Here is a 20,817-nt window from a genome sequence, read left to right as displayed (position 1 = left end):
AGCGCTTGATGGTTTTTGCGACTGCACTTGAAGAAACGTTCACATTTCTTGAAATGTTTCGGATTGACTGACCTTCATGTCTTAAAGTAATGATGGACTGTCGTTTCTCTTTGCTTATTTGAGATGTTCTTGCCATAATATGGATTTGATCTTTTACCAAATAGGGCTATCTTCTTTATACCACCCCTACCTTGTCACAACACAACTGATTGTCTCAAACGCATTAAGAAGGAAAGAAATTCCACAAATTAACTTTTAACAAGGCACACCTGTTAATTTAAATGCATTCCAGGTGACTACCTCAAGAAGCTGGTTGAGAGAATGCCAAGAGTGTGCAAAGCTTTCATCAAGGCAAAGGGTGGCTACTTTGAAGAATCTCAAATATAAAATATATTTTGATTTGTTTAACACTTTTTTGGTTACTACATGATTCCTTATGTGTTATTTCATAGTTTTGATGTCTTCACTATTATTCTACAATGTAAAAATAGTAAATAGAAAGAAAAACCCTTGAATTAGTAGGTGTGTCCAAACTTTTGACTCGTACTGTACATAAAGACCTACTAATCTATTCACTTTATAATATATTCAATCTATACATGGCTGCATGGCTATTCACTCTATAATCTATAATATATTTGATCTATGCATGGCAGCATGTAACATTCTGCCTGTATGAAGGTGCAGGCGTCTAACATCAAATGAAATTATATTTGTCACATGCGCCGAATACAACATGTGTAGACTTTACCGTGAAATGCATACTTACGAGCCCTTTCCCAACAATGTTAAAAAATAAGAAACATTTAAAATGATGACACAAGAGGAATAAAAACCACAAGAATTAGGCTATATACAGGGAGAACCAGTACCATATCTCGTACCATACATACATCTACATGAATGAAAATTAACGGACCCTTATCTGGAGTCTAGACAGCAGTACTAGAATGAAAGCTCATAAATACTCTGCTGATTAGGGATGGTGAATTAGAAGTCCCTCCCTCCAATATCACTTTTGACGTAGCGTCAAGGGTGTAGAATGGGGAGGTGCTGTGTCTATTGCAGTGCGCGGCAATTCGTTTCGGCCCTTCTTTGCTCGGAGTTTCTCGGATATCAACTGCTAGTAATTTGGGCAAGCCATGGCTGGATACTTGAAGGTCCTCAGCTCTCTATCTAGGTCAGCGGCCACTCTCTCCAAAAACCCCGCCGTGCTCGCGCCAGCTGCAACCTGCCAGAGTTTGCAACAGAGGAACTGTGAGTTTTGAGCAAAATAGCGGACCTTTAACATGGTTACATTATATTTTATAAAATCATACATAAAGTGAATGTATAATGCCTATCGCAAAACCAGTAAAATAACGTTAGCCTATTCACTTCATGGAAGCGAGACATCCCACTCATCTTTTTTCTGGTCATTTGTATGAACTAAGAAAGTAGACCGTAGACCAGACCCAGTTGCTATCGCATTGGTGGTTTAGTTAGTAGCCTAGCTTGGTCGCCGTTACTTTTAGCTAGGCTGTATCTTGCGCCCAGTTTTAGATTGTTTATTTAGGTTGTTGGTGTAGTAACTGTTGCTACTATAATATTAAATATTCTTCAGTTCGCAAAATTATCCCATTAATGCAGAGTCCCATATTTGCTCAGGGAATGGAGCTAGGTAGCTGTCGCAAAATTAACTCGCCTCTCAAACAAAGAAATGATCTGCCTGACCAAGAAACCGGTAGCGAGGGGAAGATTAGAGGGTCGAGGGAGATTTCTTTGTCTGTGTCGCTCTTTATTGGCCATAAAAATAAATCACATTTCATGTACATACAGTTAAACTTCAGATTCAGAATTTAGCCTATCTCGAGATTAGTTAAAAGTACTACAAATATTTGAATCTAAAATCGGACTATTTCCATTCGCCACGCAACCAAACCAATTGGCTGCAATTGAATAGAATCGAATACCACAAGCCATCTGCCCATGCCAATCATGCATGTGACCTGTGTAAAAACGGTGTAAAAGTGTATCAATCAATTAGAAATATTGAATATGCATTGATACAATTGTTTCCAAACAGTTGTCAAAAGTTTACACCTCCATTGTTTGAGCGCTAGCTACTTTTTTGCTAAGAAACTTTCCCCAAGGTCAGCCTACAGTGGGACGCTCTGCAACAGAGTGCAATGGCTGACACAAGTGTTCAATGTCCTACCAAATCCAATTTTCTGCAGCAACATAACTAAATCATGCCACAACTGTGGAGTCTATCTAGAAAGCTGTTTGACAGTTTTACACGCACTGAAGATACATTTTTTTTGACCCTCTTTGGCCTCCCATATTACTTTACAGATGACCTAATAACCTTCAAATTAGAAAGTCCAAAATATGATGGTATTTAGGCTAGCTGTTTTGTTAGATAGCTATAAGGCCTATATTGCCCTGCCCCCTCTATTCTTTGACTTTGAAGCATTGTATAAATTAGCAGGTCAATTGAAGGGCAGTTTGTTTTCCCCTCTACCTTCCCCTCTGTCTGCACATGCACATTCTACACTCAGCTATCTCTGAATCATGATCCAGATATTCACCCTTTTGAAGAAGTCACTGATGTGTGTGTTTGTCCAGTATATGGTTATGTGAGGATTGAATCAAATGAAGGGGCTCTAGATAGATAAAGGCTTTGGTCCTGTTAAAGCAACCCACTATCTGTCCTGTCACATACCCTTGTTGTGGTTGTAAGGACAGATGTAAAAAGATTAGGCTGATTTTAAAGCAATCACAGGCCACACTTATGTTAAAGTTTTACAATGATCCTGGATGGAAAAACGTTTTCAAACTATGGGGGATGTTTTGGGTCATTGTATTTTGGTGTGACATTATTTTACCTAATGTTTTAGCACCCATGTTTTTTTGCCTGGTCATGCAATGCTTTTTTATTTATTTTTTCTTAACCAAAAACAGATCATTGGTTTGATTTTGTATTGCATTGATTCAATTGACATGTAGATCAAATTCAGTGATCTATTTTTGTTTTAAAAGTTGAGTGATATACAGAAAATGGGAGTCATGGAAATCTACGTAGTAGCACACATCTGTTTGTACCATACACAATACCTTCAAAAATCAATGACTACTTTCATTTGCTAATTTCATGCAAGTGCACAGTTTTAAACAGATTACTAAAATGTAGGCCCTGTGTTTTAAAAATGACCATAAATCCACTCGTAACTGATATTTCAACTAGTAGAATATGCATAGCAAAGGTGTTGACCTTCAAAAGCTAAGCACATGTAGATATTTTGGTTTGTATTGTCCTTGACTACTCAAACTCTGCATGTCATTTGGGTATGAAAGATTGCATTGTGATACACACCTCTTTGAGATAAGGAAACCTCTAAGTTGTTTGCTCAGGTAACAACGTTGGCACCCTTACTGATATTTTTTATATCTTAAGCAGTATGATTACTTGGGTATAAACCTGTTTTGTGAAAGCTTACATCGAGATAAATGTTTAAATGCAGAGTTGATGCCTACTGTCGTGTATAATGGAGCCATGTGCTCTATAGTCACTCAGCCTGTTCGGTTTCACCCTTTTTGTAGTATGCAACTCCTCTCTTGCAATCAATACCACCAAAGATAACCTTCATCTGGGGGTATCAAAATTACATTTCAATGTGATCGTCTTATTAGGCCAATCACAAATGCGTGTCGGTTCATGCCTTCTAAGAGTTATATATAGGCCTATGTACATACACCGGCTTTGGTTCAGCTGTCACTACAGATTCCACTTAGTTCTTAGAAACTGCTTATAATCACCTTTCACCCATCCCCCTACCCACACACAGACCGTCTGCATTGAATCTGATCTATACTGCTTGTGCAGACAGATTTAGGGTGTTGTGTAATTCAGCCAAAATCATCAGCTTCAAAAATATATATAAATACATCTACCCATTATGCATTGCAGCAAGACACACCTGGGTCTAACTGGAATTACAAATGGGGGAGGGTAAATCTGTCTCATTCATACTTCACCCCAGTGTCAGTGTATGCTTTTCACACATGGCAAACTTGTGCTCATAACACATCTTCTGATTTCTGCTACATGTTCTCTACAGTACTAAAAAGTGGTGAAGGACAGCCTAATCCTTTCCTATTGTCGTCTTCACGCAAAGTCAACTATTGGCTCGCAATGGATGTGCTTTATGCTTTACGACGTGAATGAGTCTTCCTTTGCGTTGTCTGTATTACTGCATGCAATCATAATCTCCCTTGCAACTACTGACAAACATTTTTATTGGATGATGTCCAAGGAATGTAGGCCTAAATGAAGCTAACAGGCTTGTGGGAGAAAGGAATAGACGAAGCAGTCAGTGTATATACCCAGATCTTTGCTTGCGGGCAAGGTTAGCCTATATGGGCCTTGTTTTACACAATCTCTTATTTTGCTGAGAGGGTTTGTTAATGTCCAACAGAGTTTGGGAGTAGGCTGTTTTGACAGGTGCATAGTCGCACTAAAGGTCTCATGTTCTTGTGTATACTTGGTATAAAGGTTGTCATACAGCTTAGATCCACGTGATGGTGTTATTTGATCATTCCACTGGATACCGCCATTTTGTTTCTCCTTAAGTATAAACACTATTCTTGGACGTACTGGGGAGCAGTGGAAGCATAGACTTGGCAAGAACATCAGAAAGTCACTTGATTCCCTGCACCTCCCCTTTTCCACTCCCTCTCCATTGCATGGTCTAGCTGGGAGAGTGGGTGAGGGCCTGCCTTCTCCCAGGGCCACTAAAAGGCAGAGCAGTGTGGGAGCAGAGACTTGTTTTACTAGATAATTAGACTACTAGTCTGGGTGAATCAAAGAGCAAGATGCATTGCAGCTATAGATGAAGGAAAATAGAAGTGTCTTGCTGTCAATGTTCTTTAGTTATGGGCATTAATCTCTACGGGATCGGTGTCCCGTATACGGGACGGTTGAGCTAATGTGATTAGCATGACTGTTGTAAGTAACAGCAAACTTTCCAGGACATAGACATGTCTTATATGGGCAGAAAGCTTACATTCTTGTTAATCTAACTGTCCAGTTTACAGTAGCTATTACAGTGAAAAAATATAATGCTATTGTTTGAGGAGAGTGCACACCAAAAAAACTTAAGGCAACAAATAATGTACTTACATTCAGTTGTCTTCCTCTGATTTGTCATCCTAAGGGTCCCAGAGATAAAATATAGCATAGTTTTTTGTTTTGATAAAATCCATTTTTATATTCAAATGTAGGAACTGGGTTCTATAGTTTGAACCCCTGCTGTCTCTGGCTCCACACCCACACTGCCCGGCCATCTAGATGTGTGAAAGTTGGTGTATAAGCTAATGATCCATCATGTATGACATTCCTGGGAGTGTGTAAACTTACATTTTGTATTACCATATCATTTTTGTATGTTCTCTATAGTTATGTACTTGAAAATGTATGGGGGGAAAAAATGTATGCACTCACTAACTGTAAAAGTCGCTCTGGATAAGAGCGTCTGCTAAATGACTAAAATGTAATTGACCAATTCTTCACATTTGGGCAGACTTGATACAAAATAGTCCAGTATTGCAACACTTCACTGGATCAATCTTGAACTTTGCACACACTGCTGCCATCTTGTGGCCAATATCTAAATTGCGCCTACATTTCGATATTATACTGTCTCTTGCATTTCAAAGATGATGGAATCAAAAAATAACTGGAAAACGCATGTTTTTGTTTTGTATGATCTTTTACCAGATCTAATGTGTTATTCTCCTACATTAATTTCACATTTCCACAAACTTCAAAGTGTTCCGTTTCAAATGGTATCAAGAATATGCATATCCTTGCTTCAGTTCCTGAGCTACAGGCAGTTAGATTTGGGTATGTCATTTTAGGCAAAAATTGAAAGTGTCCGATCCTTAAGAGGTTATTAAGAGAGCTGAATATGTAACTGTCCATGGAGATTTGAAACCATGAAGTGCAAATGACAGTCTCTTTGTAGGATGAGGTGACTTTGATCACATGACTCCCCTAATTTAGAACAAACTGTTTCTAGAACCCTCACGAACAGCATGAGCCTATTCAGGGAACATTTCCCGAGCCCTTTAGATGCTGTATAGGCTATTCATAGAGACCATGTCATAGAAAATATTCCAGTATGTAGTATTGGTTGTCATAGCTTTTCGGGGGGCATGTTGCAGCCGAACATATCCTTTTTTTAATGTATTTTTTAAATATACATACATACATACACACACATATATATATATATATATATATGGTAATAATCAGAGTGACTATGGGTGCTCCTTACTACTGTGTATAGGTCAACATTTTGACAAATGCAGTTTCCATTAATCCACTGTTTTCTATTTTGGACAGATGGGGACAAGCGCATCAAGGTGTCCCAGCCTGTGGTGGAGATGGACGGAGATGAGATGACCAGGATCATCTGGGAGTTCATCAAAGAGAAGGTGCTGAACTGGGACCAGTGGAGGGAGGTGGACGACACAGTTGTCTGTCTGTCAGCTCCAGGGAAGCACTGCTCTGACTAGTCTATTTTTACACAACTGACTGACACATATATTGCGAGTGAATGAGTGAGTGTGTGTGTGCCTGAGTGCAGGGAGACTATGTCTGTATGATGTGGGGGGGATGGTTTTTTGTAAGGTTTCAGTCACTCACTGGCTGCTCGCCGCCGGAGAGAGCAGATGGTTTGTTGGCTCAGTCTGAACATGGAGATTCATGGGAGAAAAACATTAGCTATTTTCTGACAATAAACATAATGTTTAATGCATATTGTCCCCCATGTAAAACATTATGGGATCACACTACACATGAATGAAGATATGATTATTACATCTATCAATAGAGATGGTGCAATCTATATTGCATTAATTCATAGCGTCTTTTAAAAATTGTTCTTGTCAATATTGACTTGACCATCTTAATGTTTATTATTTTGACACTTATGTGCTTGGACTGTGGTGTGGACATTGACTAAAGCACATCCATACCATCGGTCTAAGTTCACTGACTTAAACAATGTCTGAAATCCTCTTGTCCTCAGAATACATTATACCCAAGGTCAACTTTTTTTGTCTGAGACAACCTGCAGCTGGACATAGTTTCCTTGACAGGACATCAAATAAAAAATGTAGCGCAGTTGACAATGTAAAGAAAGAATGAGTTCTGATTCCTCTGTCACTATATTCTGCTTTTCCAGCTCATCCTCTCCAATGTGGATGTGGAGCTGAAGTACTACGACTTGGGTCTGCCATACCGTGACCAGACTGACGACCAGGTCACCATCGACTCTGCCATCGCCACCCAGAAGTACCATGTCGCTGTTAAATGTGCCACCATCACTCCCGACGAACAAAGAGTAGAAGGTATTTGAATAGCATATAAGCAGTATTTTATAGTTTTGCTATAAAGGTTTCATTCCTTCTCCAAATGCCCCCTTTAAGGGTCACTCTGCTTAGAGAACAATCACGCATTGCCCTATTTTTGTAGTTAAACCGACAATAGGAACCTGTGGTTTAAATGTTGCTGTTTTGTGAGAACTGTGGTTTACCATCAGAGTTCAAACTGAAAAAGATGTGGAAGAGCCCCAACGGAACCATCAGGAACATCCTGGGCGGCACAGTCTTCCGTGAGCCAATCATCTGCAAGAACATTCCCAGGCTTGTTCCAGGTTGGACAAAGCCCATCACCATTGGCAGACATGCCTTCGGTGACCAGGTCAGTTCCTTCTAAATTGGAGAGATTGATTTTTTAAAATCTTCAGTATATGTGATTTGTAACAGATCCATTGTTTTACAGTACAGAGCAACAGACTTTGTTATCAGCCAACCAGGCACATTCAAGATGGTCTTCTCTCCTACTGATGGGAGTAAAGGCCAGGAGTGGGAGGTCTTCAAGTTCCCCGGAGGTGGCTGTGGAATGGGCATGTACAACACAGATGAGGTGAGTTCAGCACTGCATTCACCTCTTAATACTGTGGTTTGTTTTGTCAACTAGATTCATTATTTATATATATATATTTTTTTAACCTTATTTTGCCACAGGGTTTTCTCTTCATGAAATGATTGCAGTAGTGCATGGAGTGAGTTGGCCTCCTGTGAACATGCCTTAACACTGTTTACCATCACAAGCGGGAGTCTGTTTGATTTTACACCATCAGAGGTCATGTGGCAGGCTTTCAACTTGTCTAGTGGAAATACAACTGTGAAGTGGGGGCTAGTTGGGGGTTAACAGATAGGTTGTTAACCTCTTTAAATGCTTCTCATATAACCTGCACGCTACACTAGTGGAGACCTTTGTACTCTTTCTATTCCATCAGTCTATTTCAGGCTTTGCACATAGCTGCTTCCAGTACGCCATTGGCAAGAAGTGGCCCCTCTATCTGAGCACCAAGAACACCATTCTCAAAGCTTATGACGGCAGATTCAAGGACATCTTTGAGGAAATCTTCCAGGCGTTAGTATTTGTTTCTTTTTATGATCCCATTGGCCTCAACATGTATTGGGCAGTGGTCCTGGATGCAGATTGGCTGAAACAGCATTCCAGACCGAATACCAGTACCTCAACCATGCATGCATTATTAAGTCTGAAGTCTAATATTGGGTTTCTAGTATATTGTCAGTTTATATTGGCCATGATAAACTGGGTGGTTCGAGCCCTGAATGCTGATTGGCTAAAAGCCGTGTATATCAGACTGTATACCACTGGTATGACAAAACATTTATTTTTACAGCTCTAATTACATTGGTAACCAGTTTCTAATAGCAATAAGGCACCTCGGGGGTATGTGATATATGGCCAATAAAGCCCCACATTGGAGGTGTCATAATGCTCTATTTACTCAGATTCAAAAATGCTAATTAACATCAAAGTAGACATTATACAAAAAAACAAATCCCTGCAAGCTCCTGCACGTCATCTTTAACTGACACCTTTGCTAATAGGTATTGTGTCAATTTAAAACTTGCACAAGACAGTTCACAGAATTGTCCATTTAAAGAAATGTTGCCAATTTATTCATTGCTACGTTTAGTTCACATTAGGTAGTTAATCCAGAGATTCTTACTTTTGCCTGGATTCGGCAGTCTCATCCAGATCGTCATGGCATTTGTAGTTCTTTATGATAGCCACATTAGCAGCTAATTAGCATTTCATTCTTTTTTTTTGGGGGGGGGTAAATACAGGCAAATATATTGATAAAAGTCACATTGTCCTAGAGAGATTTACATGGTTATCAAAATGTTACGCCAGGGTAAGCCTACACGAAACCCTGCCCTTATTTTAAGTATTTCTAAAATCCCCTGTGGAAAAACCATTGGAACCATTTCCCTGTTTGACCGTTAGGTTTTATGGGAAATACTGTGGTACTTTGTATACCATGGCTAAGGGCTGAATCCAAGCACTCAGCGTTGCATCGTGCGAAAAGAACAGCCCATAGCCGTGGTATATTGACCATATAACACAATACCTCCCGAGTGGCGCAGTGGTCTAAGGCACTGCATCACAGTGCTAGCTGTGCCACTAGAGATCCTGGTTAGAATCCAGGCTCTGTTGTTGCCGGCCGCGACCGGGAGACCCATGGGGCGGCGCACAATTGGCTCAGTTGGTAGAGCATGGCGTTTGCAACGCCAGGGTTGTGGGTTCGATACCCACAGGGGGCCAGTATGAAAAAAATAATGTATGCACTCACTAACTGGAAGTCGCTCTGGATAAGAGCGTCTGCTAAATGACTAATACAAAAATAAAATAAAAACCCTGAGGTGCCTTACTGCTATTAAAAACTGGTTACCAACATAAATATAACAGTAAACAAGTAGTTTTGTGCCATACCAAAGGGTATATATTGTCTGATATACACCCAGCTGGAATGCTGTTTCAGCCAATCCGCATCAAGGACCCAAACTACCCAGGTTATAATGTTTATTGCAGTGCACTCACACTACCATGTGTTTTGTGTCCATAGGAACTACAAGCCAGAGTTTGACAAGCTGAAGATCTGGTATGAGCACAGGCTCATTGATGACATGGTTGCCCAGGTGCTGAAGTCCGATGGTGCCTTCGTGTGGGCCTGCAAGAACTACGATGGAGACGTACAGTCTGACATCCTGGCTCAGGGTGAGGGATTAGGAACGCCTCAATTTATTTTCAAATGGAATAGAAATGATGATCCAAATGTTGAGTGCAGTAGAGATTGGATGAAGAGAGTCCTATAACAGATTTTACTATGGGTGACGGACATACTGTATGGGTGACGGACATACTGTATGGGTGACGGACATACTGTATGGGCTCCACAGGTTTCGGCTCGCTGGGGCTGATGACGTCAGTGCTGGTGTGTCCCGATGGTAAGACCATTGAGGCTGAGGCAGCCCACGGCACAGTGACCAGACACTACCGCGAGCACCAGAAGGTTAGACTCATTCTACTAACCCCCTCTATTACAGCCCTAGATCCATATTTAGAGAAACATAAATCATGTTGCGTGGTGCATTCAACAGTCAAATTACAGTGGCTCTCTGTTTGATTTGTGTATGAACAGTGCCATCTTGTGGTGGAAAATATGCTGCTAGAATGACTTCATAGGATGAAAGAAATGATCCATCAACATGGGATTATTGGAGTCATATGTTGTCCATGCGTTTACATAATCTGTAAATTATCTGTATTTCCGTTGGTAAACTGTAACCTAACTTTACCCCTTCTGTATCCACCTTTAGGGAAACCCAACCAGCACCAACCCCATTGCCAGCATCTTTGCCTGGACCAGAGGGCTTGAGCATCGGGGTAAACTAGATGGCAACCCTGACCTGATCAAGTAAGAAATGAATGCAGCGTGTCATTTTCAACTTGTCATTTTTTAAACTAATATTGTCACTAACTATAATGGTGTACTGTTAATTGAGTTCCTAATTGAACATATTCTCCATATACCATCATTGGAATTAATTGTTTCAGAAAAAGCATCTGTGGTATAAGTCCCTGTGTCCTATTCCATTAGTGTTTGCCAGGCAAATGGCAAAGTGTTTTTATATTCACAAGCCAATTGTTGTGCCTATTACTAAATCTAGTTTGTTTGACCTGCAGGTTCGCCCTGACTCTGGAGAGGGTGTGTGTGGAGACCGTTGAGAGTGGTGTTATGACTAAGGACCTCGCCGGCTGCATTCACGGACTTTCCAAGTGAGCTCCTTACTGTTGCATTTGCCAACTTCTTGATCAGACTAACATGTTTATTAATGCATGGATTGTATTATAGTCATGGGGGGAATCATATTTCCCCATCATTGGAAGTATGCATGATTCTCTGTCTCAGGGACAGGGTCCTGACTGTGAGGACTGAGTAACGTGTTCTGATCTGTGATTGCAGATGCAAGCTGAATGAGCACTACGTCAACACTGAGGACTTCCTGGATGCCATCAAGAACAACCTGGACAAAGCCCTGGGCAAATGAAGTATTTGAATTAAGAGTACAGCTAGCCTGCAAATGACAAATGTTGTCATTCTGTTTTTGTACCTCATTTTTAACTTACGTCAAGATGGCCACATGCATAATTTCTGAAGGAAGAAGTAATCTGTAGAGCATTATGCAGTGTGCCAGATTAGTTAATTATACTATTAAGAGCTCTGTTCCGTCTAGCACTCCTTCACCCTTCTATCCCCATGTCTCCGAGGTTATATTTTTGTAATGTGAAGTACTGTATTCTGATACTGTATTATACCTTGGAAGAAACTTGAAGGCCATGTCAAGAATATTTGCTAATAAATCTTCCTTGTTGGATCCTATGCTTGTATTCTGCCTACATTTTAATCTTGTAAGATAAAAGGCGCACACTGATTTAAATGTAAATAAATTTATTATTTTACAGTATTGTGTTACACATTTTACATTTCTATCAACAGAATATTTTCACACCAATGTGTAACACAGAAAGCCATTCAAGTTCCAGATCTTGTTTTTTTTTCTCCATTTGTTTCATCACTAAAGACAGATTTTTTTTCCCCCACACAAATTAGCATTTTCTATATTAAACTCACTATCAACATTGTGTATGGATACCATAATGGTGTTATAACAAATGGCTGCTTCAGATGAGAGGCCATGTCCGTGGCAGATCTACCCGATCCAGTCACAAACTGAACCTTCGCCCTACTTGGACTGACACATACAACAACCCAATGCCTTACTTTGAGACTGCTTAATGCTGCTTAACTGCAATATTGTATACTACATCTCATGTTTATTTTATTTACGTAGGCCTATGTATGCTGCAATTCAGCTTTTAGCTGCAAACGTGTACAATTTCAAAATAAACCTTAAATATATATATACCTAGTTTGCAGGTGATGTTTGTAAAGCTAAGCACAGGGAAACAATATATAGGGAATTTCCCGAGTCATTTTCTGCTGGGTCTGTGGCCCTGTCACATGTTGGGAGGTTGTCGTTCATCACTTTCGACCAGTGTGCAGCATGATGGATGGCACACTCCTGGAGACACAAGGGCACTTAATATTTCTGATATTTCTGTCAAGTTTTTTAGGACAGATCCTGTTGCGATTCACCCATCAAAACCGCAATGAGTATGCAAGGGCTGCGTTTGCGTTTGAGAAATGTTGCAGTCTGTTCCATGAAGGCTTGCATGGGGCATCGATTGTGAAGTATCCTGAAAAGAAAACTGCACTAGTGTCTTAGTGGTAATCGTTTTGAAAAATCTACTGGGGGGAGGATGAAGCTTAAAAAGTAATTGCATGAAGTCTGCAATTGGGCAACGTGAAATCGAATGTCCCAACTTTACAAAGCAGAGAGTGGGTGCCACTAGACTGCTATTGTCCTCAGCTGCAGGGTTTGGCAATATGACCCAAAATTGGTCCGATTCTTTGGCATGTGGTGGCTACATCAGAAGGGCAATGCGAAAATATTTTATTTTTCTTTTAGCTCACTTAAAGATGAGGGCTGCATCAATACAATTATTTAATTGGGGATCAATAACAAAAGTGATGTCTGCCAATGCAGGAACTTCAAATCAAGCTGGTTACATGGGGCCATAAAGTGATGACGTGAGCAGAACCAGCCAACTCGAGGAGTCTGAATGACACTGGGCGAATGATTCTTTCTGCACATTTAAAATACAACAGAATATGAAATGAAAATCCTATGTTATCTAAAACCTTGAACTGTAGTTGAAACTACTCACAGTATAAATCTAAAACAGAAGTAAAAAAAAAAAGATGGTTGGCTAACCAAACATCACGAGAACTGCTTGAATTATCAGCTTTGGTAAGTGACATGAACAGAGGGCACGTTTATTTGACTGGCTTGTATGCGTTGTTATATATGTTAATAAAAGCAATAATACTCAGCCGTATTCTGATTTACCCACACAGACTTGCTGGGGGATGGGTCTGAATTAGTAAATTAATTTCACTATTACATTTTAGTCATTAAACAGTCACTCTAATACAGAGCGAGTTACAGTAGCAAGTGGATACATTTTCGTACTGGTCCCCCGTGGGAATCAAACTCACAACCCTGGCATTGCAACTGCCGTGCTCTACCAACTGAGCCACACAGCTATACTGTATGTGTGTATCCCTACAAAGTGTGCTTACGGAGTTAGGCCGCCTCTGGGGATGTATGTTGAGTACGACTCTCCCAGAGGTTTAGATTATGGTTTATTTTCAGATATGACCCCTTTTTCCTGTGAACACTACATTTATCAATCACAATGTTGTGGCAGCTAGAGCTGAAGTCACACTTCAGTACAAAACAAACGGGCCGATGAGAAATCTAAAATCCCAAATGACCTGTCTCTCACTCCCAATGAATATCAGAGCGAGATAACAGATTCCAGTGTATATGAATGGGCAGACTCCACCACTTTAAATCATGCCCTTACAGTGAGTAAAAGCTCATCGCATTGCCTTCAGCTGCTAGCGGCACTAACTTCCTTTATTAGTTTACACTTCTACTCAATATTGGGTCTTTTAATAATTCATGCAGTTTTGTAGCGCCCTGCACCCTTGGCATAGCTGCTATAATACTCAATTTCAGACAGTTTAGCAATGTCTGGTGTATTGTTACTGGCCAGGTTCTCTCGTTCGCTGAATTCAAAGTTCTCTTCGTCATAGTCCTCCTGGCCCTCTATGTCAGGGGGGGCTTCTACGGAAGGAAATGCACAGACACACACATGAGCCTATCCTGTCCCCCCCCACACACACACACACACACACGAGCCTATCCTGTCCACACACACACACACACACACACACACAAGCCCATCCTGTCCACACACCCACACACATACACAACCACACACACAGCTACTCCCAGCCTCATAGAGGAGAGTACAGTCCTCCCCTGCCTCCCTATCACTCTCTACCGATAGAGACAGGCATGTCTAATCCAAGCACTTCTATATTTACAAAACACTGAGGGAGGGGAGCGGCAGAGAAGCACCAAAACACTTGTCAGTAGATTACAGTACATGCTGAGTCAAAGTGCATTAAGGGCAGACTGACTGACTGACAACACAATGCAACACGGAGCCCACTGAAATGTCTAGTGTATCTGAGAAATAAACAAAAATCACAAAACTGAATTAGTTAATTCAAGATCAAATCATAACTGACAAGGTACATAACTGAAGGATAGTATCAATGAATAATGTTAGTCACCTTGTCCGTCTGGTGAAGCGTCCAGGATGCCGTGTTTGACCTTCATGTGTCGGCTCAGATTGCCCTTCAGGTTGAACTTGCTGGAGCAGTAAGGACACTTGAAGGGCTTGCTGCCAGCGTGGAGGTGCATGTGGCCCAGGAGGTTGTACATTCTGTTGAAAGATTTGCCACACACCTGGAACACAAGAGAACAACAATCAATCTCAACACTCTGGGAACAGTGGAACTAAACCCATGCTGTCTATAGAGACCTACTCCTCTTACCTTGCATTTGAAAGGCTTGACAGGCAGGTGGACGATCATGTGTGTTTTGAGGGTCTGTTTCTGGACAAAGGTCTTGAAGCAGACGTGACACTGGAAGGGCCTGATGCTGGCGTGAATCAGCATGTGCCTCTTGAGGTTAGCAGAGAGGGTGAACTCCCGGGCACACACATCACATTTGAATTCCTTCATACTCTGGGAAAATAAAGATGATTGGCGCTTTAATTAATTTGTTTGAATAAAGTTGGTTTTATTGTTGATAAACAGCAAGTTACGGTTTGAACAGCAAGTTACATATTGAAATTAACACTAAGATAAGTGGTTGTTATAGTCATAGTTATCAGATGATCAAGCATTCACACAAAAACACACTTAAATTATAGGTCAGTCCAAGAGGTGTAACTGCTGTAGGTGTGAAAACCTTGCATAATGGCTGCAACTTGATACATACACGTTAGCGCCACCAAGTGTTGGCTCTCTGAGCCTGTGATACTCTCACAATATGGAGAGGTGCATGATTAGTATTGAAAAGCATGTTAAAACATTAACATTAATGTTTGAATACACTTACATTTTGATGAATGCTAAAAATAAATCTAATTGTTTGCCAATATTTGATTAAATTCTCTGTTAATGTGACACTACAATTACTCAGACTGAGGCTCTAGGCCTAGAATGAATCAGTGTAGAGATCAGAGCAGTGGAGGCTGTTGAGGGGAGGACGGCTCATAATAATGGCTAGAATGAAGCTAATGGAATGGCATCAAACCTTGTGTTTGATGTATTTGATACCATTCCACTGATTCCTCTCCAGCCATTACCACGAGCCCGTCCTCCCCAATTAAGGTGCCACCAATCTCCTGTGGATCAAAGCATAGACTGTAGCATAAAGGCATAAAGGGTGGTATGAGTTTGTATGACAACTCACACACAAAGCACATGCAGGAAGAGGTCAGGCCAAACACAATGAACCAAGCATTTTGAAGGCTATGTTTACACTGCAACTGGTTCAGGCAATAGGAATAACAGCCTTTAGGTATTTTGATATACCTCTGAGTTCACCTAACCCTGTCTGTCTCTGCCTGTTAATTAAAGTCACTGTGAATTTATAGAAACAGTTCAGAGAGTGTGTTGTTCAGTGAGCAGCCCACTATGGATATTGTCTTAGGGTTTATTGCATCAATCAAGAGATTTGTGATTCTTGATGACCATCAAGAGCTGGTGTGACCCCTGGGAGACCCTGTGAGAGCTTGGACTCTCTGATACTCTGAGCTGGAGTTAGAACAGAATAATGTAATATATGGAACATCACAAGTCAGTGGGGTTTCAGTACCTGGTCGGCGAGGGCCTGTGGTGTCAGTACCTTGTGAGTGAGGGCATGCTGCTTGAGGTGATGGATTTGGACAAACTCCATGCCACACTCTGGGCAGACGTAGGGCCTTACGTTCTGGTGCTTCATGAGGTGATTCTGCAGCTGACTGCGGTAGGCAAAGGACTTGTTGCACTCGGTGCACTGGTAAGTGGTGGGGCCCTGGTGGCTGGTCTGGTGGCGCTTCAGGTAGGCGTGGGTGGGGAACTCCATGGCGCACTGGGAACACACATGGCAGTGGCCGATTTCGTGCTTGTTCTCGTGGGACCGGAGCTCGCTGGGGTAGGCGAAGCCTCGGCCACAGAAGCGGCAGCTGTAGGGCTTGACGTCCGAGTGCTGCAGCATGTGCCTCTTCAGGTGGCTGGTCTGGGTGAAGGCCTTCTTACACACGGTGCACTTGTGTGGCCGGGTGCCCTGGTGGGTGAGCAGGTGGGTCTGGAGGTGGCTGGGCTGCTTGAACAGCTTGCCGCAGTGCAGGCACTCATGGGGCTTAATGCCGTTGTGGCCCAGGATGTGGGTGACCAGGTTGTACTTGGAGGTGTAAGACTTCTCACACATGCGGCACTTCCATCTCTTCAGGCCCTCTCCCACATCCACGCAGTAGGACTCATCTATCTGGACGTTGACATCCAGCCGGTCGATCTGCATGCGCCTGGCTATCCCCTCAGCGTCTGCAGCCCACAACATGCTCTGGCTGGTCTCGTCATAGTCCCCCACGGCCATGTCAGCAGACTCATAGGCCACCTCGCTGGACTCAAAGTAGCGGTTCATGACGGGATTGGGACTGTCTCCCCTGTCTCCTACAGTCTTGAGGTTCAACACTCCTTCTTCCTCCTCAGCTACCTCCTCTTCTTGCCCCTCTCCTCCTCTCCCCCTCCTCTCCTCTGGCCCCTGCTCTGGCCGTGCGTCTGTCTGGGTCTGAATGGACGTCTCTCTCACACACATAGCACAGTTACCACAGCTCTGCTCCTCCTTCAGGGGCCCTCTGTGAGTGGCTGGCTCATCAGTCTTGCCTGGGCTGCTACGGCTCTTCACCATGTGGATGCAGGACGGAGGGGTGTCAGACTCTCCCCGCTCCCCTTTAACCTCAGCCTGTATGCTGGGGACTCTGTGAGGGGGCTCCCCTGGCACTCCTCCTTCACTCCTGGGTCTCCTGGTCCTCCCTCTGGGCCCGGGGCGCCTCCTCTCACTGCTGTGGGGCTCCGACTCCCCTGCAGGCTCAGCCAGGTAGTCCCCATTGGCCCCTATCAGCTGGTCAGCGTACTCATACTCCATGCCCTCTGGAGGAGGAGGGGTCCTGCCATACTCCCTGGGCTCGCCCATGTAGAAGCCATTGGGGGCAATGGTGGCTCCAAAGATCTCATTCTGGGAGATGAGGCCCAGAACAGCAGCCTGGGCCAGAGACAGCACCACCACGGGGTCTGTCTGTGTTCCTGCATCAGCCTGGCCCTCCATCACCTTAGGGTAGCACCGCACCAGACGGCCACTCCCCTCCTCCTGACAGAGAACAAACATTCAGCGCTGATCAGGTCAGCACACAGTAGCAGACCACATCACACAAAGACATGTATTCAACATTGTGAGATTGCTTTATAATATACTGCCGTTATATAAGCCACATATTGCTTAAGTACAAGGACTGACCGTCAGATCTCTCTAGGTGATACGGATTCCTAAGAAATCAATGGTAGGTGTGTGTGGTGGGAATAATGATTAAGGATAGTTCTTAAGATCCCTGAAGTGGTCTGACACATTTGTTTTTTATGCAACTCCCTACAGCCAGCTAGAGACAGTCAGCTGCATTCTGGCAACGTCTTGCTTCTTTGCTCTGAATCCAGCAGAGAACATTAGATGGAGGAGATAAGGCAGATCGGTGCCTGAGCCCCGCTACCTTCCTTGACAGCTTTTAAAATCATAAGGAACACAAATGGGATGCAGGTCAAACCAGGAAGGACTTCCGTGGCCTGTCCACAGAGCTTCCTGTGGAGTCCAGAGTGGCCCTGGCCAGGCTGACCATGCTGGGTTCATCATCACTGTTCTGGAGGCTGGGGCTATCTATCAGTCCCATTCATGAGGAGCAAGCCTAGCCGTCTGTCTTGCACTGCTAATACTAGGCTAACACCAAACACATGGTCTTATCTCACAGTTCACCTACACTGCCACAGGGTTTCCGTAACAAGGTGATATATGACAGACTCAGTTATAACCATGCCAGAAATATGATTGAGAGGAGAACTGATTAAGTATTCAATACTTATACATAAGAGTAATGTTATGGTATACACTAAAAAGCAGCATTATAGTCTTGAAATGATTGTTTGCCCTCTAGATGATTGAAACGGCAAAACAGAGTGGAACTAGAGGAAAGCAACATTCTGGCACAACCAACCAGCTGGAGCTCCATGATAAATGAGAGGTCACTAGTGTACCCCAATACTTTCAGGTCATTTCCTTCAAACCTGGCGTAATGATGGGAAAATACCTTAGAAAGACCCTAGTCTCTTTATACACCTTAGTCTAGGACCCCCAAACTCAACTCTGGACCTCATAGTCAGTTCCACTGCATTTTTTTCATTGTTCCCCTCTAATCAGGAACTGATTTAGACCTAGGACACCAGGTGGGTGCAATTCATTATCAGGTAAAACAGAAAACCAGCAGGCTCCGGACCTCGTAGGGTAACAGCTGAGTACCCCTGGTCTAGGACATACACTACCACATAGTATGAGATACTACCTTTCATAATACAATACTGAGGAAAGAGACAGAGAGGGGATGGAGAGAGAGGAAAAAGGAGGAAGAGAAAGGAGGGAAAGAGGGAAGAGTGGGGGGAGGGGTAGACCTGGATGCCCTGATAACCACATCATTTATAATTACTGCTTTTAAAGTAGTCAGACAGAGACAGACTGTGTGTTTGTGAGAGGAACACAGAGAGTGAGGTGTGTATCTCTCTCTCTCTCTCTCTCTCTCTCTGTGTGTGTGTGTGTCTGTGAGAGAGAAAGAGTAGGAGAGGGAGGAAAAGAAAGAGAAAGCGAGATGTGGGCAGGGGGAGGAGTGGAGGGAGAGGGAGCGAAATGAGATGGAGGGGCTGAAAGATAAAGAAAGGGGGGGAGGGGGGGAAGGGAGAGATTGAGTGAGCATGTGAGAGAGATGGGGAGAGGGAGAGAAAGGAAAAGGAGAGGGAGGGGTGTGGGAGGAGTGAGAGAGACAGAGAGAGACAGAGTGAGTGAGTGAGAGAAAGGAGGGGAGGTAGAGAGGGGGAAGGAAGGAGAAAAGCACGACAAAATGAAAGACAAATAGACAAATGACAGAGAAACAGAAAGACAAGATAGTAATTGCAAGAGTCTATACACTTTTGAAGTTGAATGTGAAAGAAGGTTTAAGACAAAATATCAAACAATCAGAACAATCTGAATACAGCCTAGCAGAGGTGTGACAGAGACAGAGAGGAGAGAATAGTTAGTAGTCTAATCTAGTGGTCTACTCTTAGCTGTATAATATGTTCTTGCTGCAGTACTGTATGAATGTAGAAAAGTAATCTCCTTTGACTTAGAGAGACACAGTGTAACCATCTTTAAAACAACATACAACAACCCCACTGAACTAGTATTGTAATAACGGTCTCAGTTTAGGCTAACAACTCACCACATTGTTCCTGGTGTGATGTTTGAGGTGTTTCAGGGATCTCATGCTTCAGGAGAACTGAGTGGAGTAAAAAAATCTGGCTCCTATTTATATCTGTGGGAGAGTGGGGCGGTCCCACAGCTCATCCTCCTCCTACTGTTGCTGTTATCAGAACTGACTGTGCCTGCCCCCCCCTCCCCACCCCCTCCACCACACACACACACACACCATTTCTTTCTTTCTTTCTCTCTCCCTCCCTCCCCCCTCCCTCCCTCCCTCCCTCCTAGCTCACTTCTCTTTATCTCTCTCCCCCTCTCCTTTTTCTTTCTCTTTCTAGTCTCTCTCTCTCTCTCTCTCTCTCTCTCTCTCTCTCTCTCTCTCTCTCTCTCTCTCTCTCTCTCTCTCTCTCTCTCTCTCTCTCTCTCTCTCTCTCTCTCTTTCACTCGCACAGACACACTGACAAACACACGCACATACAGCACACACATTTTATCTCTCTTTCTCACCACACACAATTCAGCATGACCCTTCAACACACGTTTCTCTTTAAGGCACACAGACACCCAAGCTCTAGCCTATCTGCTCTTTATCACACTCATACTTTGCATTTCCTTTTGCAAGCATAATCAAACACACAAACAATTATAAAATCGAATCGGTAGATCCTCTGTGGGTGCGTACTTACACACAGACACAGACACACAGACACACACACACACACACACACACACACACACACACACACACACACACACACACACACACACATACATGCACACACGCACAGTATAGGTGGATGTGTCTCTCTCAGTGGTTAACTGTCAAACAGTGTCTAAGATGTGCTAACATTTTAACTTTCCAGAGAA

General features: G+C 42.8%; 2 protein-coding genes across 3 annotated transcripts; one reads left to right on the top strand and one right to left on the bottom strand.

Annotated features, from left to right (window-relative positions):
• The first annotated feature begins 1,053 nt into the window (after positions 1-1,053).
• On the top strand, positions 1,054-11,810 carry LOC121576602 (isocitrate dehydrogenase [NADP], mitochondrial). Its single transcript, XM_041889858.2, has 11 exons — positions 1,054-1,257; positions 6,386-6,477; positions 7,230-7,395; positions 7,587-7,747; positions 7,829-7,972; positions 8,349-8,485; positions 9,993-10,144; positions 10,327-10,439; positions 10,747-10,844; positions 11,114-11,206; positions 11,394-11,810. The coding sequence occupies exons 1-11, from the start codon at positions 1,143-1,145 to the stop codon at positions 11,476-11,478; spliced, it is 1,356 nt and encodes a 451-aa protein (XP_041745792.1). The 5' UTR covers positions 1,054-1,142; the 3' UTR covers positions 11,479-11,810.
• On the bottom strand, positions 11,540-20,053 carry LOC121576601 (zinc finger protein 710). Of its 2 annotated transcripts, none has more exons than XM_041889856.2 (5): positions 19,973-20,053; positions 16,294-17,826; positions 14,964-15,155; positions 14,700-14,874; positions 11,540-14,184 (listed from the first exon to the last, which is right to left on the bottom strand). In XM_041889856.2, exons 1-5 carry the CDS (start codon positions 20,015-20,017, stop codon positions 14,018-14,020), a joined length of 2,112 nt encoding a protein of 703 aa, XP_041745790.1. In that variant the 5' UTR covers positions 20,018-20,053; the 3' UTR covers positions 11,540-14,017. The 2 variants fall into 2 exon arrangements, with proteins under 2 accessions (XP_041745790.1, XP_041745791.1); XM_041889857.2 differs by having other exon boundaries at positions 16,324-17,826.
• Positions 20,054-20,817: the final 764 nt, after the last annotated feature.

This window comes from Coregonus clupeaformis, chromosome 11, assembly GCF_020615455.1.
Source record: "Coregonus clupeaformis isolate EN_2021a chromosome 11, ASM2061545v1, whole genome shotgun sequence".
Classification (NCBI taxonomy): domain Eukaryota; kingdom Metazoa; phylum Chordata; class Actinopteri; order Salmoniformes; family Salmonidae; genus Coregonus; species Coregonus clupeaformis.
This window is presented reverse-complemented; position numbering and strand designations above follow the sequence as displayed.